This window comes from Oncorhynchus masou, chromosome 13 (assembly GCF_036934945.1).
Source record: "Oncorhynchus masou masou isolate Uvic2021 chromosome 13, UVic_Omas_1.1, whole genome shotgun sequence".
Taxonomy (NCBI): Eukaryota; Metazoa; Chordata; class Actinopteri; order Salmoniformes; family Salmonidae; genus Oncorhynchus; species Oncorhynchus masou.
This window is the reverse complement of record NC_088224.1, coordinates 26,991,991-27,011,193: the sequence shown is the minus strand read 5'-3', so window position 1 is coordinate 27,011,193 and position 19,203 is coordinate 26,991,991. Positions and strand designations below refer to the sequence as shown.

At 44.4% G+C, this 19,203-nt stretch overlaps 1 protein-coding gene across 1 annotated transcript in view; it reads right to left on the bottom strand.

The window, feature by feature from the left end:
* Nucleotides 1–13,984, bottom strand: part of col28a1a (collagen, type XXVIII, alpha 1a) — a 46,614-nt gene extending 32,630 nt beyond the window's left edge. Inside the window, exons 1-7 of the mRNA XM_064985459.1 lie at nt 13,864–13,984; nt 13,577–13,748; nt 12,365–12,491; nt 11,806–12,072; nt 11,554–11,574; nt 11,399–11,458; nt 798–851 (exon numbers count right to left, since the gene is read on the bottom strand). Of these exons, the coding sequence (XP_064841531.1) occupies nt 798–851; nt 11,399–11,458; nt 11,554–11,574; nt 11,806–12,072; nt 12,365–12,491; nt 13,577–13,748; nt 13,864–13,984 (822 nt within the window). The remainder of the gene's footprint in view (nt 1–797; nt 852–11,398; nt 11,459–11,553; nt 11,575–11,805; nt 12,073–12,364; nt 12,492–13,576; nt 13,749–13,863) is intronic.
* Nucleotides 13,985–19,203: the final 5,219 nt, after the last annotated feature.

Here is a 19,203-nt window from a genome sequence, read left to right as displayed (position 1 = left end):
ATGTAAAAACATTCCAACAAACATCAACATATGTAAAAACATTCCAACGCACATCAACATATGTAAAAACATTCCAACAAACATCAACATATGTAAAAACATTCCAACAAACATCAACATATGTAAAAACATTACAACAAACATCAACATATGTAAAAACATTCCAACGCACATCAACATATGTAAAAACATTCCAACAAACATCAACATATGTAAAAACATTCCAACGCACATCAACATATGTAAAAACATTCCAACAAACATCAACATATGTAAAAACATTCCAACGCACATCAACATATGTAAAAACATTCCAACGAATGTCAACGTCTATAAAAACATTCCAACGAATGTCAACGTCTATAAAAACATTCCAACGCACATCAACATATGTAAAAACATTCCAATGCACATCAACATATGTAAAAACATTCCAACGCACATCAACATATGTAAAAACATTCCAACAAACATCAACATATGTAAAAACATTCCAACGCACATCAACATATGTAAAAACATTCCAACAAACATCAACATATGTAAAAACATTCCAACAAACATCAACATATGTAAAAACATTACAACAAACATCAACATATGTAAAAACATTCCAACGCACATCAACATATGTAAAAACATTCCAACAAACATCAACATATGTAAAAACATTCCAACAAACATCAACGTATATAAAAACATTCCAACAAACATCAACGTATATAAAAACACTGCATTCTTTCTGTCACTACAAATGAACATGGTGGGATTATCTCAGGACAAAACGAAGAACTTACATGAAATCCTTTTGGACCGGGAGAACCGTCAGATCCAGGCTGGGCTGATTTCCCCTGAAGATTTCAAAGGAATGGAGAGATCATTCCATCAGAGGATAGAGGACAGATCGTTGGACAGAATGTGACTTTTTGGTGCCCTTTTTCATCACTGGTTGTTCCCATAACATCCCCATAGTGTGTGTAGATTCGTGCGTACAGTAGGTGACCGTGGTCGTTCGGTGCGTGTCCCTGTCTATGCTCTTCCTGTGACCTCTCTATGCATTATCAGTCTCAAACCTTAAGTGGTAGCCTATACAACCTCAGTCAACTCAATAGTGTGAGGGGCCTCTGTGCCGTATAGCCTCATATAACTCAATAGTGTCATGGGCCTCTGTGCCGTATAGCCTCATATAACTCAATAGTGTGAGGGGCCTCTGTGCCGTATAGCCTCAAATAACTCAATAGTGTCACGGGCCTCTGTGCCGTATAGCCTCAAATAACTCAATAGTGTCACGGGCCTCTGTGCCGTATAGCCTCAAATAACTCAATAGTGTGAGGGGCCTCTGTGCCGTATAGCCTCAAATAACTCAATAGTGTGAGGGGCCTCTGTGCCGTATAGACTCAAATAACTCAATAGTGTGAGGGGCCTCTGTGCCGTATAGCCTCAAATAACTCAATAGTGTCACGGGCCTCTGTGCCGTATAGCCTCATATAACTCAATAGTGTCACGGGCCTCTGTGCCGTATAGCCTCATATAACTCAATAGTGTCAGGGGACTCTGTGCCGTATATCCTCAAATAACTCAATAGTGTCATGGGACTCTGTGCCGTATATCCTCATATAACTCAATAGTGTGAGGGGCCTCTGTGCCGTATAGACTCAAATAACTCAATAGTGTCAGGGGCCTCTGTGCCGTATATCCTCATATAACTCAATAGTGTCAGGGGCCTCTGTGCCGTATAGACTCAAATAACTCAATAGTGTCAGGGGCCTCTGTGCCGTATAGACTCAAATAACTCAATAGTGTCAGGGGACTCTGTGCCATATTGACTCAGTTAACTCAATAGTGTCAGGGGCCTCTGTGCCGTATATCCTCATATAACTCAATAGTGTCACGGGTCTCTGTGCCGTGTTGACTCAGTTAACTCAATAGTGTCACGGGTCTCTGTGCGGTATAGCCTCAAATAACTAAATAGTGTCAGGGGCCTCTGTGCCGTATAGACTCATATAACTCAATAGTGTCATGGGCCTCTGTGCCGTATAGCCTCATATAACTCAATAGTGTCAGGGGCCTCTGTGCCGTATAGCCTCAAATAACTCAATAGTGTCACGGGTCTCTGTGCGGTATAGCCTCAAATAACTCAATAGTGTCAGGGGACTCTGTGCCGTATAGCCTCAAATAACTCAATAGTGTCAGGGGCCTCTGTGCCGTATAGCCTCAAATAACTCAAAAGTGTCACGGGCCTCTGTGCCGTATAGCCTCAAATAACTCAATAGTGTGAGGGGCCTCTGTGCCGTATAGTCTCAAATAACTCAATAGTTTCAGGGGCCTCTGTGCCGTATAGCCTCAAATAACTCAATAGTGTGAGGGGCCTCTCTGCCGTATATCCTCATATAACTCAATAGTGTGAGGGGCCTCTGTGTCGTATAGCCTCAAATAACTCAATATTGTCAGGGGCCTCTGTGCCGTATATCCTCATATAACTCAATAGTGTCACGGGCCTCTGTGCCGTATAGCCTCAAATAACTCAATAGTGTGAGGGGCCTCTGTGCCGTATATCCTCATATAACTCAATAGTGTCACGGGCCTCTGTGCCGTATAGCCTCAAATGTCTCAATAGTGTCAGGGGCCTCTATGTTGTATATCCTCATATAACTCAATAGTGTCACGGGCCTCTGTGCCGTATATCCTCACATAACTCAATAGTGTCACGGGCCTCTGTGCCGTATAGCCTCAAATAACTCAATAGTGTCACGGGCCTCTATGTTGTATATCCTCATATAACTCAATAGTGTCACGGGCCTCTGTGCCGTATATCCTCACATAACTCAATAGTGTCACGGGCCTCTGTGCCGTATATCCTCACATAACTCAATAGTGTCACGGGCCTCTGTGCCGTATAGCCTCAAATAACTCAATAGTGTCAGGGGCCTCTGTGCTGTATATCCTCATATAAGGGGCCTCTGTGCCGTATAGACTCAAATAACTCAATAGTGTGAGGGGCCTCTGTGCCGTATAGACTCAAATAACTCAATAGTGTGAGGGGCCTCTGTGCCGAATAGCCTCATATAACTCAATAGTGTCACGGGTCTCTGTGCCGTATATCCTCATATAACTCAATAGAGTCACGGGCCTCTGTGCCGTATATCCTCATATAACTCAATAGTGTCAGGGGCCTCTGTGCCGTATATCCTCATATAACTCAATAGTGTCACGGGCCTCTGTGCCGTATATCCTCAAATAACTCAATAGTGTCAGGGGTCTCTGTGCCGTATATCCTCATATAACTCAATAGTGTCAGGGGCCTCTGTGCAGTGTAGCCTCAAATAACTCAATAGTGTCACGGGCCTCTGTGCCGTATAGCCTCAAATAACTCAATATTGTCATGGGCCTCTGTGCCGTATAGCCTCAAATAACTCAATAGTGTCACGGGCCTCTGTGCCGTATAGCCTCAAATAACTCAATAGTGTCATGGGCCTCTGTGCCGTATAGCCTCAAATAACTCAATAGTGTCACGGGCCTCTGTGCCGTATATCCTCATATAACTCAATGGTGTCACGGGCCTCTGTGCCGTATATCCTCAAATAACTAAATAGTGTCATGGGCCTCTGTGCCGTATAGCCTCAAATAACTCAATAGTGTCATGGGCCTCTGTGCCGTATATCCTCAAATAACTCAATAGTGTCAGGGGCCTCTGTGCCATATAGCCTCATATAACTCAATAGTGTGAGAGGCCTCTGTGCCGTATAGACTCAAATAACTCAATAGTGTGAGGGGCCTCTGTGCTGTATAGACTCAAATAACTCAATAGTGTGAGGGGCCTCTGTGCCGTATAGACTCAAATAACTCAATAGTGTGAGGGGCCTCTGTGCCGTATAGCCTCATATAACTCAATAGTGTGAGGGGCCTCTGTGCCGTATAGCCTCATATAACTCAATAGTGTCACGGGTCTCTGTGCCGTATATCCTCATATAACTCAATAGTGTCACGGGCCTCTGTGCCGTATAGCCTCATATAACTCAATAGTGTGAGGGGCCTCTGTGCCGTATAGACTCAAATAACTCAATAGTGTGAGGGGCCTCTGTGCCGTATAGACTCAAATAACTCAATATTGTCATGGGCCTCTGTGCCGTATAGCCTCAAATAACTCAATAGTGTCACGGGCCTCTGTGCCTTATAGCCTCAAATAACTCAATGGTGTCATGGGCCTCTGTGCCGTATAGCCTCAAATAACTCAATAGTGTCACGGGCCTCTGTGCCGTATATCCTCATATAACTCAATAGTGTCATGGGACTCTGTGCCGTATAGACTCAAATAACTCAATAGTGTCACGGGCCTCTGTGCCTTATATCCTCATATAACTCAATAGTGTCAGGGGCCTCTGTGCCGTATATCCTCAAATAACTCAATAGTGTCACGGGACTCTGTGCCGTATATCCTCATATAACTCAATAGTGTCAGGGGCCTCTGTGCCGTATATCCTCAAATAACTCAATAGTGTCAGGGGACTCTGTGCCTTATAGCCTCATATAACTCAATAGTGTGAGGGACCTCTGTGCCGTATAGACTCAAACAACTCAATAGTGTGAGGGGCCTCTGTGCCGTATAGACTCAAATAACTCAATAGTGTGAGGGGCCTCTGTGCCGTATAGACTCAAATAACTCAATAGTGTGAGGGGCCTCTGTGCCGTATAGCCTCATATAACTCAATAGTGTGAGGGGCCTCTGTGCCGTATAGACTCAAATAACTCAAGAGTGTGAGGGGCCTTTGTGCCGTATAGCCTCAAATAACTCAATAGTGTGAGGGGCCTCTGTGCCGTATAGCCTCAAATAACTCAGTAGTGTCAGGGGCCTCTGTGCCGTATATCCTCATATAACTCAATAGTGTGAGTGGCCTCTGTGCCGTATAGCCTCATATAACTCAATAGTGTCACGGGTCTCTGTGCCGTATATCCTCAAATAACTCAATAGTGTCACGGGCCTCTGTGCCGTATATCCTCATATAACTCAATAGTGTCAGGGGCCTCTGTGCTGTATAGACTCAAATAACTCAATAGTGTCAGGGGCCTCTGTGCCTTATATCCTCATATAACTCAATAGTGTCAGGGGCCTCTGTGCCGTATAGACTCAAATAACTCAATAGTGTCAGGGGCCTCTGTGCCGTATATCCTCATATAACTCAATAGTGTCAGGGGACTCTGTGCCTCATAGCCTCATATAACTCAATAGCGTGAGGGGCCTCTGTGCCGTATAGACTCAAATAACTCTATAGTGTCACGGGCCTCTGTGCCGTATAGCCTCATATAACTCAATAGTGTCACGGGTCTCTGTGCCGTATAGCCTCAAATAACTCAATAGTGTCACGGGCCTCTGTGCCGTATAGCCTCATATAACTCAATAGTGTCAGGGGACTCTGTGCCGTATATCCTCAAATAACTCAATAGTGTCATGGGACTCTGTGCCGTATATCCTCATAGAACTCAATAGTGTGAGGGGCCTCTGTGCCGTATAGACTCAAATAACTCAATAGTGTCAGGGGCCTCTGTGCCGTATATCCTCATATAACTCAATAGTGTCAGGGGCCTCTGTGCCGTATAGACTCAAATAACTCAATAGTGTCAGGGGCCTCTGTGCCGTATAGACTCAAATAACTCAATAGTGTCAGGGGACTCTGTGCCATATTGACTCAGTTAACTCAATAGTGTCAGGGGCCTCTGTGCCGTATATCCTCATATAACTCAATAGTGTCACGGGTCTCTGTGCCGTGTTGACTCAGTTAACTCAATAGTGTCACGGGTCTCTGTGCGGTATAGCCTCAAATAACTAAATAGTGTCAGGGGCCTCTGTGCCGTAAATCCTCATATAACTCAATAGTGTCATGGGCCTCTGTGCCGTATAGCCTCATATAACTCAATAGTGTCAGGGGCCTCTGTGCCGTATAGCCTCAAATAACTCAATAGTGTCACGGGTCTGTGTGCGGTATAGCCTCAAATAACTCAATAGTGTCAGGGGACTCTGTGCCGTATAGCCTCAAATAACTCAATAGTGTCAGGGGCCTCTGTGCCGTATAGCCTCAAATAACTCAAAAGTGTCACGGGCCTCTGTGCCGTATAGCCTCAAATAACTCAATAGTGTGAGGGGCCTCTGTGCCGTATAGTCTCAAATAACTCAATAGTTTCAGGGGCCTCTGTGCCGTATAGCCTCAAATAACTCAATAGTGTGAGGGGCCTCTCTGCCGTATATCCTCATATAACTTAATAGTGTCACGGGCCTCTGTGTCGTATAGCCTCAAATAACTCAATAGTGTCAGGGGCCTCTGTGCCGTATATCCTCATATAACTCAATAGTGTCACGGGCCTCTGTGCCGTATAGCCTCAAATAACTCAATAGTGTGAGGGGCCTCTGTGCCGTATATCCTCATATAACTCAATAGTGTCACGGGCCTCTGTGCCGTATAGCCTCAAATATCTCAATAGTGTCAGGGGCCTCTATGTTGTATATCCTCACATAACTCAATAGTGTCACGGGCCTCTGTGCCGTATAGCCTCAAATAACTCAATAGTGTCAGGGGCCTCTGTGCTGTATATCCTCATATAAGGGGCCTCTGTGCCGTATAGACTCAAATAACTCAATAGTGTGAGGGGCCTCTGTGCCGTATAGACTCAAATAACTCAATAGTGTGAGGGGCCTCTGTGCCGTATAGCCTCATATAACTCAATAGTGTCACGGGTCTCTGTGCCGTATATCCTCATATAACTCAATAGAGTCACGGGCCTCTGTGCCGTATATCCTCATATAACTCAATAGTGTCAGGGGTCTCTGTGCCGTATATCCTCATATAACTCAATAGTGTCACGGGCCTCTGTGCCGTATATCCTCAAATAACTCAATAGTTTCAGGGGTCTCTGTGCCGTATATCCTCATATAACTCAATAGTGTCAGGGGCCTCTGTGCAGTGTAGCCTCAAATAACTCAATAGTGTCACGGGCCTCTGTGCCGTATAGCCTCAAATAACTCAATATTGTCATGGGCCTCTGTGCCGTATAGCCTCAAATAACTCAATAGTGTCACGGGCCTCTGTGCCGTATAGCCTCAAATAACTCAATAGTGTCATGGGCCTCTGTGCCGTATAGCCTCAAATAACTCAATAGTGTCACGGGCCTCTGTGCCGTATATCCTCATATAACTCAATGGTGTCACGGGCCTCTGTGCCGTATATCCTCAAATAACTAAATAGTGTCATGGGCCTCTGTGCCGTATAGCCTCAAATAACTCAATAGTGTCATGGGCCTCTGTGCCGTATATCCTCAAATAACTCAATAGTGTCAGGGGCCTCTGTGCCATATAGCGTCATATAACTCAATAGTGTGAGAGGCCTCTGTGCCGTATAGACTCAAATAACTCAATAGTGTGAGGGGCCTCTGTGCTGTATAGACTCAAATAACTCAATAGTGTGAGGGGCCTCTGTGCCGTATAGACTCAAATAACTCAATAGTGTGAGGGGCCTCTGTGCCGTATAGCCTCATATAACTCAATAGTGTGAGGGGCCTCTGTGCCGTATAGCCTCATATAACTCAATAGTGTCACGGGTCTCTGTGCCGTATATCCTCATATAACTCAATAGTGTCACGGGCCTCTGTGCCGTATATCCTCATATAACTCAATAGTGTGATAGGCCTCTGTGCCGTATATCCTCAAATAACTCAATAGTGTCAGGGGACTCTGTGCCGTATAGCCTCATATAACTCAATAGTGTGAGGGGCCTCTGTGCCGTATAGACTCAAATAACTCAATAGTGTGAGGGGCCTCTGTGCCGTATAGACTCAAATAACTCAATATTGTCATGGGCCTCTGTGCCGTATAGCCTCAAATAACTCAATAGTGTCACGGGCCTCTGTGCCTTATAGCCTCAAATAACTCAATGGTGTCATGGGCCTCTGTGCCGTATAGCCTCAAATAACTCAATAGTGTCACGGGCCTCTGTGCCGTATATCCTCATATAACTCAATAGTGTCATGGGACTCTGTGCCGTATAGACTCAAATAACTCAATAGTGTCACGGGCCTCTGTGCCTTATATCCTCATATAACTCAATAGTGTCAGGGGCCTCTGTGCCGTATATCCTCAAATAACTCAATAGTGTCACGGGACTCTGTGCCGTATATCCTCATATAACTCAATAGTGTCAGGGGCCTCTGTGCCGTATATCCTCAAATAACTCAATAGTGTCAGGGGACTCTGTGCCTTATAGCCTCATATAACTCAATAGTGTGAGGGGCCTCTGTGCCGTATAGACTCAAATAACTCAATAGTGTGAGGGGCCTCTGTGCCGTATAGACTCAAATAACTCAATAGTGTGAGGGGCCTCTGTGCCGTATAGACTCAAATAACTCAATAGTGTGAGGGGCCTCTGTGCCGTATAGCCTCATATAACTCAATAGTGTGAGGGGCCTCTGTGCCGTATAGACTCAAATAACTCAAGAGTGTGAGGGGCCTTTGTGCCGTATAGCCTCAAATAACTCAATAGTGTGAGGGGCCTCTGTGCCGTATAGCCTCAAATAACTCAGTAGTGTCAGGGGCCTCTGTGCCGTATATCCTCATATAACTCAATAGTGTGAGGGGCCTCTGTGCCGTATAGCCTCATATAACTCAATAGTGTCACGGGTCTCTGTGCCGTATATCCTCAAATAACTCAATAGTGTCACGGGCCTCTGTGCCGTATATCCTCATATAACTCAATAGTGTCAGGGGCCTCTGTGCCGTATAGACTCAAATAACTCAATAGTGTCAGGGGCCTCTGTGCCTTATATCCTCATATAACTCAATAGTGTCAGGGGCCTCTGTGCCGTATAGACTCAAATAACTCAATAGTGTCAGGGGCCTCTGTGCCGTATATCCTCATATAACTCAATAGTGTCAGGGGACTCTGTGCCTCATAGCCTCATATAACTCAATAGCGTGAGGGGCCTCTGTGCCGTATAGACTCAAATAACTCAATAGTGTGAGGGGCCTCTGTGCCGTATAGACTCAAATAACTCAATAGTGTGAGGGGCCTCTGTGCCGTATAGACTCAAATAACTCAATAGTGTGAGGGGCCTCTGTGCCGTATAGCCTCATATAACTCAATAGTGTGAGGGGCCTCTGTGCCGTATAGACTCAAATAACTCAAGAGTGTGAGGGGCCTTTGTGCCGTATAGCCTCAAATAACTCAATAGTGTGAGGGGCCTCTGTGCCGTATAGCCTCAAATAACTCAGTAGTGTCAGGGGCCTCTGTGCCGTATATCCTCATATAACTCAATAGTGTGAGGGGCCTCTGTGCTGTATAGCCTCATATAACTCAATAGTGTCACGGGTCTCTGTGCCGTATATCCTCATATAACTCAATAGTGTCACGGGCCTCTGTGCCGTATATCCTCATATAACTCAATAGTGTCAGGGGCCTCTGTGCCGTATAGACTCAAATAACTCAATAGTGTCAGGGGCCTCTGTGCCTTATATCCTCATATAACTCAATAGTGTCAGGGGCCTCTGTGCCGTATAGACTCAAATAACTCAATAGTGTCAGGGGCCTCTGTGCCGTATATCCTCATATAACTCAATAGTGTCAGGGGCCTCTGTGCCGTATAGCCTCAAATAACTCAATAGTGTCATGGGACTCTGTGCCGTATAGACTCAAATAACTCAATAGTGTCATGGGACTCTGTGCCGTATAGACTCAAATAACTCAATAGTGTCACGGGCCTCTGTCCCTTATATCCTCATATAACTCAATAGTGTCAGGGGCCTCTGTGCCGTATAGACTCAAATAACTCAATAGTGTCAGGGGACTCTGTGCCGTATAGCCTCAAATAACTCAATAGTGTCACGGGCCTCTGTGCCGTATAGCCTCAAATAACTCAATAGTGTGAGGGGCCTCTGTGCCGTATAGACTCAAATAACTCAATAGTGTCAGGGGCCTCTGTGCCGTATAGACTCAAATAACTCAGTAGTGTCAGAGGCCTCTGTGCCGTATAGCCTCAGTTAACTCAATAGTGTCAGGGGCCTCTGTGCCGTATAGCCTCAGTTAACTCAATAGTGTCAGGGGCCTCTGTGCCGTATAGCCTCAAATAACTCAATAGTGTCAGGGGCCTCTGTGCTGTATAGACTCAAATAACTCAATAGTGTCAGGGGCCTCTGTGCCATATTGACTCAGTTAACTCAATAGTGTCAGGGGCCTCTGTGCTGTATAGCCTCAAATAACTCAATAGTGTCAGGGGCCTATGTGCCGTATTGACTCATATAACTCAATAGTGTGAGGGGCCTCTGTGCCGTATAGCCTCAAATAACTCAATAGTGTGAGGGGCCTCTGTGCTGTATAGCCTCAAATAACTCAATAGTGTGAGGGGCCTCATGTTCTGTATAGCCTCAAATAACTCAATAGTGTCAGGGGCCTCTGTGCCGTATTGACTCAGTTAACTCAATAGTGTCAGGGGCCTCTGTGCCGTATAGCCTCAAATAACTCAATAGTGTCAGGGGCCTATGTGCCGTATTGACTCAGTTAACTCAATAGTGTGAGGGGCCTCTGTGTCGTATAGCCTCATATAACTCAATAGTGTCAGGGGCCTCTGTGCCGTATTGACTCAGTTAACTCAATAGTGTGAGGGGCCTCTGTACCTTATAACCTCAGTTAACTCCCTAACACCCTAATGCTCATCCCCTCCCTGTGTGTTTGCCCACACTTAATCTCCTATCCTTGACCACTGCTTCCAGCCAAAAGCCTCTCTTCAAAAGGCCTGCTAGTCAAGTCCCACTACTCTATTATTTTATTTTACGCCATGACCCTTTGACCCCTTACACAGTACAGGCCTGCTACACTTGCAGTGTGGGAAACACTTCCTACTCTTTGATGTGATGCCCAGGACCACTCTTGTATACACAGAGGCCTACAAAGAGGCCAGATGCCCCGGCTATGAGCACCTGCTATGAGTATTCAGGGGTGTTACAGGGGCGTTGAGCAGTTTAGGGTGGGTTAGGGACAGGGGGGCTATTACTGGAAAAACCTCTGTTTGCATACAAAAGGACATGTAGGGGGTTTTACTGCCCAAGGTTGTCCAACTGGTGAACATGCCAGCAATAACACAGGCCTGTCTGAGGATTACTGCTCCTCTGTACTGTCAACCTGGACACATCAACCTGGACACATGAGGTCAATTCATCAAACCAGTCAGTGCTTTTCAATGACGACAATTGGAATTAAAACGTCAGTGTAGTTCCTGAATTGAATGAATTGACAAAAGACAGAAGAGGACAACAAAATAAAAACTGAAGAAGAGTTATAGCATATGGTATGTACTGGCTACTAGAGGATGCTTTTGAGCAAAAACAAGAATAGGTTAGACGATGAGACAGAAGTGGACTCACCGGGCTTCCAGTGGGACCTCTTTCTCCTTTATCACACAGACAGGACTTCGGCTGTGGGCACTGGAACCAAGGGAAACAACATTTGAGTAGACACCTCAGAGATAGTCATCTTTACATTCCAAATGGATGGTTACAAGAAAAAGGGACATACTTACCCCTGTATTGACAAGCGTGTTCTAAAAAAACAAGAAATAACAGCACTTTATATTTTGATAGCTCACACTTAGGTGCTCAAGTAATGTACATGTTTAGATTGAGCCATTTTAATCCTGGTCAGGTAACTCACTGCGTGGGCCCTCCTGAATTGGGATTTAGGGGGTGAAGGAAAACATAAACATCTAGAGGTTTATGGCAATGTCAAGACATGTTGGTATCCTTGAGGACAGCTCACTCCCACCACCACTCACCAGTTCTCTGAAAAGTTTATCCTCCAGCAGGTTGTCTGTGAGGCTGAGGACGTGCTGCTGTGGCGGGGAGCTGGCGATGGAACGTAACCTGGCATTGGTGGGCATATCCCTGGGTAGACCCGACAGCCCGATGGTGAACAGACGAATGTTGTGGTTCTTGGCCTCGGATGCGGCGGTCACAGCACTGGGGCTACGGGGATGGTCCACGCCGTCAGTCATCAGCAACATCACCCTCAGGCTGTTGGCCGCTGTCTCACGGCTAAACATCTGGGTGTTATAATCATTTGATTGTACTTTGATATTGGGTCGAACACTTGTTTTTTGGTGTGGTGCACTTTGTTCTCAATTGGGATGACTTTTTTTTGGATAGTCCTCTATGGATAATCCAACTATCAACCAACTTTCATATGCAACCCTATTGGCTTGGGGCTAAGACTAGGGTGAGGTTTAGGTTTAGTGGAGAGTTAGTTGAATGGTTGGTTGATGGTTAGTTTAACATCCATCAACCATCTTCAAGGGACAATCCAAGTAAAATGCTACTGGATGATGATATGCAGACCTGTGTAGCGTTAGTGATGGCGTAGGCTGAGTAGGTTCCGTGTCCGATGTAGGCCATGGACGCCACTCTGCTCTGGAACACATCCACATCCTGCCAGTCCCGGAAGTTGTGCTCCAGAGAAACAGAACTAGGAGGAGAAGAAAAAGAAGAAGAAGAAGATGGAGAGCAGTTAAACCTAGAGACGTTAGATGGAGAGCAGTTAAACCTAGAGACATTAGATGGAGAGCAGTTAAACCTAGAGATGTTAGATGGAGAGCAGTTAAACCTAGAGACGTTAGATGGAGAGCAGTTAAACCGAGAGACATTAGATGGAGAGCAGTTAAATCTAGAGACATTAGATGGAGAGCAGTTAAATCTAGAGACGTTAGATGGAGAGCAGTCAAATCTAGAGATGTTAGATGGAGAGCAGTTAAACCTGGAGATGTTAGATGGAGAGCAGTTAAATCTAGAGATGTTAGATGGAGAGCAGTTAAATCTAGAGACGTTAGATGGAGAGCAGTTAAATCTAGAGATGTTAGATGGAGAGCAGTTAAATCTAGAGATGTTAGATGGAGAGCAGTTAAATCTAGAGACGTTAGATGGAGAGCAGTTAAATCTAGAGACGTTAGATGGTAAGCAGTTAGAGTTAAGTGCCTTGCTCGAGGGCACAAGGGCAGAAGATGACATCTTCAGTGGGATACTAATGCCAGCAACCCACTGGTTGCCAGCCCACTCCCGGCTACCATGGGATAGAACCTCTCTGGTTGTTAGCTCATCCCTCCAATCTCTACAGTACCAACCTGCTGTACTGCAGTGCAGCCAGCCTCATCCCTCTAACCTCTACAGTACCAACCTGCTGTACTGCAGTGCAGCCAGCCTCATCCCTCTAACTTCTACAGTACCAACCTGCTATACTGTAGAGGGATGAGTGCAGCCAGCCTCATCCCTCTAACCTCTACAGTACCAACCTTCTGTACTGCAGTGCAGCCAGCCTCATCCCTCTAACCTCTACAGTACCAACCTGCTGTACTGCAGTGCAGCCAGCCTCATCCCTCTAACCTCTACAGTACCAACCTGCTGTACTGCAGTGCAGCCAGCCTCATCCCTCTAACCTCTACAGTACCAACCTGCTGTACTGCAGTGCAGTCAGCCTCATCCCTCTAACCTCTACAGTACCAACCTGCTGTACTGCAGTGCAGTCAGCCTCATCCCTCTAACCTCTACAGTACCAACCTGCTGTACTGCAGTGCAGCCAGCCTCAACCTCAGTCTCCAACCTGCTGCCTGGATCTGCATGAGCCGCGTGCTGAAACGCAGGACGAAGTCTTTCTGCTTCTCAAACAGCAGCACCTTGGCCTTCTCTGAGCTGTCCAGGATGAACATGATCTCCACCGGGCAGATCAGAACTATTGGGGGGGTGGAAAGAGAGACAGGGTGGAGAGGATTGCAGGTAAGTGAATGAATACATGAATGTATTAATGAATTAATGGATTAATGAATTAAAGAATGGAACCCACTTACTTTTCCCTTCCTTTTGGAGGACCTGGTTGTCGTCTCTCTGGCCCTTCCTCCTCCTGCCCTGACCCCTGGCTGTGTGTGTTAGTACCAACACGAGGAGCAATAGCTCCACAACCTTCCTCATCTTGATATCTTGTCCAGCAGCTCAGCCTAGAACCAACCAAACATAAGTTTGAGACAACTTCTCCTAATTCAGAACACACAGACACACAAACAGACACACACGCACACACACACTTCTAGTCACAGAAGAGTGCTATGACTTCTGTACACACTAGAGGGCGGCAACACCATAATACAACTTTAAATGACGCCAGCTCAATTTGGGCTAATGCGATATCATCGTTTGTTTGCAAGCAAAGAGGACAGGTTGTACATGAAGCCTCCACTGAGGGAATAGCTGCAGCTGTAACTTCATAATGACTATCCAGGAAACCTGAATCACTGCTCTCTGTGTGAAATCATCAGTTTATTTTACCAAAGTTATTGCCAGTTACTGTTTGCCTTTACAGCAGTAATTTTCAGGATATGGTCAGACAATTTTTTATTCAGAAAATGTTCCCATTTAGTTACAAAATATTTTTTTATTTCATGAATTTAATTTTATCGAGTTATTTGAATTTGTCCCAGCCTTATTCATAATATTTAGCTGCAAATATTTCCTTGTAAATGTGTGATTGTAAATGCATAATTCCTGAGAATTATTCGGAGAACAAGTTAATGCTATCAAATCAACGGATTGATTGATTTAAAAGCGCAGACAACACCGAACTCATCATTATTATCACTATTTTAAAAAATAAAAATAAATAAAATACATTTCAATCTGGAATACAATATGCAACAAATGCGATTGTCATTGGATTGTCTACAACAATATTCTCTCTACGTGTTCAATAGCCTACACTTGACACGAATGTGTTACATAATATAGTTTCAATTCAATTAAACCTTACCTTGATTCTCATTTAAATACAATCAATCACAGTAATAGTCCGTTCATTTGGTCTCAATTACATAATCCGGTGGGCGAGTTTTTTTTAATCACGGTTTAGTCCTAAAGCAAGAGAGAGCAACGGTGATCGACCCGCTCGAATCGATTAAAACCTGCACGAGGGGGCTGCACTGGGAACACTGAATATTTATGAAGCGCACCTATCATCGCACTGTTGTCAAACAGCACGGGGATGCCTCCCTTTACCAGTATTGTATAAAGCTACAGGGCTGATTCTTATCAGATTGATGGGGGAAAATGAGTTTAGGTTATTGCACATTTTTCATATTGATAACATCAATAGTAAATCAGTTTTTTCACTCTACAATATTGAGGCCAGTCTCACCACCTTGTTTTCTCAGTCATCATTAATGCCAACTGTTGGTCTATAATATTTATTCATAGGCCCTATGCATAAACCACATTATGGCCTATCAACCTTCAACATCCTTCCCACCCAACCTCTAATGTTATGAATGTGTTACAATCAAATAAATAACCTTAGTGGGACTACTACTGTACTAGTTGACATTCATAGCTGTAGGCGATTGAGTCAATCAAGGCAATTGAGTCTTATTGAACCCACAGACAACCCCCCACCCCCCCCCCCCCACCGCCCCCCGCCCTGAAGGGTTTTACTACTCGATCTTTGAAGATTTTAATGTGAGCACTTACTCATCCAGCACACAATGCATGGTTCAATGTTCAGAGTGATTGAGTTTCTACCATGATCCACTGGGTCAAATACCAACCCTCACCGACATGCTACTAGAACTCAACAGGGCCAATATGGCCCGAGATATGACTTAAGGGGTAAAACACATGAGTACTGTAGACCTGGATCAAATATAAGGCAAATCCTTCCAAAAAATGGAAGTGCACTTGATTTAGCTTGACCGGTAGGCGAGCTTACAATGAAGCCAATGTAATAATCCCAAAAGTGCCAACTTGGCCCACCTTGTATGTTGGTCAAACCACATAAGTAATGTGCACTTCAAGAGTTTCGGTGACAATTTTTACCTAGGTCTGGAGTACATGTAGGTCAGCAATCTACACCAAAAGGGATCCAAAATGATTTTTTGGCTGTCCCCAGAGGAGAACCTTTGGGGTTCTATGTAGAACCCTCTGTGGAAAGGGTTCTATCTGGAAACAAAAAGGGTTCTTCAAAGGGTTCTCCTATTGGGACAGCCAAGTAACCCTTGTAGGTTCTAGACAGCACCTTTCTTTCTAAGAGCGTAGGGATGGAGTGAATTATCTGTTAAAGAAAAGGAATAGGAGAAAAACATCATTGACCAATGACCTTTGAGTAACATCTTGGACCCACTTCAAGCAGCAACCCCACAGGTTCATGGAATAGCAAGTACCAGACCTCATCTGGATGACTGCAATATGAAAGAAACATCATCACTGTCCCTGTCTCCTTCCTATAACTCACAGTAAGGAGACATGACCGACAGGGTTTTTATGGCAATTCCAGACGAAGTAAATCAAAGTGTCTAAGAGGGGTTGCTCTAGCTGAAAAGGTTAGCAATCTTCACATGAGATATGTCAGGTTTGGTGCAATAGGCCAGAAGGACTACAGATGTTGACACAATGTGTTTTTCTGAAGATGTAACTTCATTAAGGTCACTCACTATCACAGGAACCCAAGAGAGCAAACTTCGTGACATATTATCAAACACAGTCTAAACTACATTACGAACTGTTAAAATGCTCAAATTACCAACCCATATTCACAATAGGACACAGGAGTTAGTTGCATTAGTAGCCTAAAATATTTGTATTTCACAATACTTAAAATGTCCTCCTGAGGAATCGGCCATAAACTTCCCTAGTTCCCTAGTTGAAGGGTGCCTAGGAGGGTGCTCACTAGCTGGAGGGGGGAAGTGATCTACATCTACACTGTGTGACAGGGATCATGATGCTTCTCCTTCCAGGCACTACTAACCCTGTGTCACGGCACAGTAGACTATAAAGATGTCAAACCACAGAACATGCCTGTCAAAAGGTTCTGCTTCCGAGAATGTTGAAGGAATGTTCCTTGATAACTGCCTGGCTGGAATTGAAGTCCTGTGTTATTCTGTTGGTAAGAGCAGGACGCTATAGCTAAATCCAAGGTTGTGGCTTCAATTCCCACAGGGATTACAAAGGCCTACACTTACAAAAAATGTATGCACTGTACTGTGCTGTAAGTCGATTTGGATGAAAGTGTCTGCTCAGTGGCGTGTAGTGTTATTATTATTCAGTGTGGTGCTGAAAGCCATGCTCTGGCACTGTGTGAGTGGGTACTGAGTCAGTGTCTGGGCTCAGGCTGGGTGTCTGGGCCAGGCTGTTAAACCAACAGAGCCTGGCGGCAGGACCGATGCCAGCCCCGCCACCACCGGCCAGGGGGTTTGGAGGGCGGCTTCCTGCCATCTCTCCTGGTGCAGCAACTAAACATGCGACTGAGATAATGATTGACAAACAACATTAGACCATATAGAAAACAACTCCACGGAGGCGGCAGGCTCTGATGGAGAGAAGGGGAATCTAACACAGGTTGTCTTGTCTTACCATCAGTTGGGAGTTTGCACTGTCTGGCATCCGTGAGGCCAAAACACCAAATATGACTAGACATGGGGGTGTGCTGTTCAACAGGGTCCAATGGTCAGAGGGCTGCTGCGGATATAAATATGGCAACATTCTAAACGTTCCATGTTCTATCAGACACATTCCAAAGGTTCCATGTTCTATCGGAAACATTCTAAAGGTCTGTGTTCTTTCTGCAACATTCTAAATGTGCCATGTTCTATCTGCAAAATTCTCAAGGTTTCATGTTCTATCTGCAATATTCTAAATGTTCTAATGAATAAGCCCTTGATAGGACTTGCAGTGGCATCCATGGTATTGAAGTAGATAAATTCCACAAGGCCTGTCATTTAGGGAGATGTGATGCTGCAGAGAAGCTGGTGTGTGACCTTTTCCCCTTTTTACAGCATTTGCCTTGCAGCCTGTGTACAAGCACCAACGAGGCTTGGTTTTAAAACTGAAAATTACATTTGTCCGGCCTGAACTCTGGGTGTTCAGTTTAATAAAAAAGAATTGCTCAAAATGTACGAAACGTGACTTCAAAGTGTTACATGTATCTGCACTAGCAAGCAGAACTCAGGAAAGATAATTTTGTGCCCTTGGGTGCTCGTACATGAGTGGCCTGCGGGTATATAGTTTTCCTGAATCCGCCATACTTGGATCATTTGTTAAACACGTGGCAGTTTTCATACTTGGATCATTTGTTAAACACGTGGCAGTTTTCGGCTTAACATTTGACTGGTTTGAGTGCTTCATGTGGTTGTATCAAGCCTTTTAGATGGGTACCTGATAGGCATGATGCTGGGGTAGATATGTGAAACTGGGAAAGAGGTTGTTTTAAACATAGTTCACATTGTATGATGGAGAGTCGTTACATTCATGAAAAAGAGCAACATGAAGTTAAATGAAGAAATGTCTGCCTTGGTATGCAAACTATTACAAAATAAGAGTTAGTCAGAGTCACTCTCTCCCTCTCTGTGACAGACTGGCTCTGATTGGGAGAATTGATATCCAGTGAAGGTGATAGGCTAGCAACTTAACAATCTTGTATGTATCTACATTATGTCTGAATATGCCACAATATGCAGCTGTCCTGCATTCCCCTCGGCTACTCTTCTCCTTTTCCACCCATCAAGGAGAAGAATATAGTAAGCAACGTCTCAAATAATAGTACCACTATCAGGCAATCATTACAGCTCTTGTGCCATTAAGCAATATTTTATTTATGTTTCATTTCAAAATCAAATACAATTTTATTTGTCACATGCTTCATAAACAACAGGTGTAGGCTAACAGTGAAATGCTTACTTATGGGCCCTTCCCAACAATGCAGAGAGAAAATAGAGAAATAGACCTTTTTTTAAATTAAATGACTTTATTTTTTATATAACCTTTATTTAATTAGGCAAGTAATTTAAGAACAAATTCGTATTTACAATGACAGCTTACACATAAAAATGTAATAACACGTAATAATAACATTTATAATAAATACACAATGAGTAACAATAACCTGGCAATTCAAGGGTTACCAGTACCGAGATGATGTGCAGGGGTAGGAAGTAATTGAGGTTGATATGTATGGAATAAAGTGACTAGGATAGATAATAAACAGTAGAGTCAAAAAAGCTAGTGCAAAAAGCATCAATGCAGAAAGTCTGGGCAGCTATTTGGTTAACTATTTAGCAGTCTTATGATTTGGGGTTAGAAGCTGTTCAGGGTCTTGTTGGTTCGAGATTTGATGTATCGGTGCTGCTTGCCGTGCGGTAGCAGAGAGAACA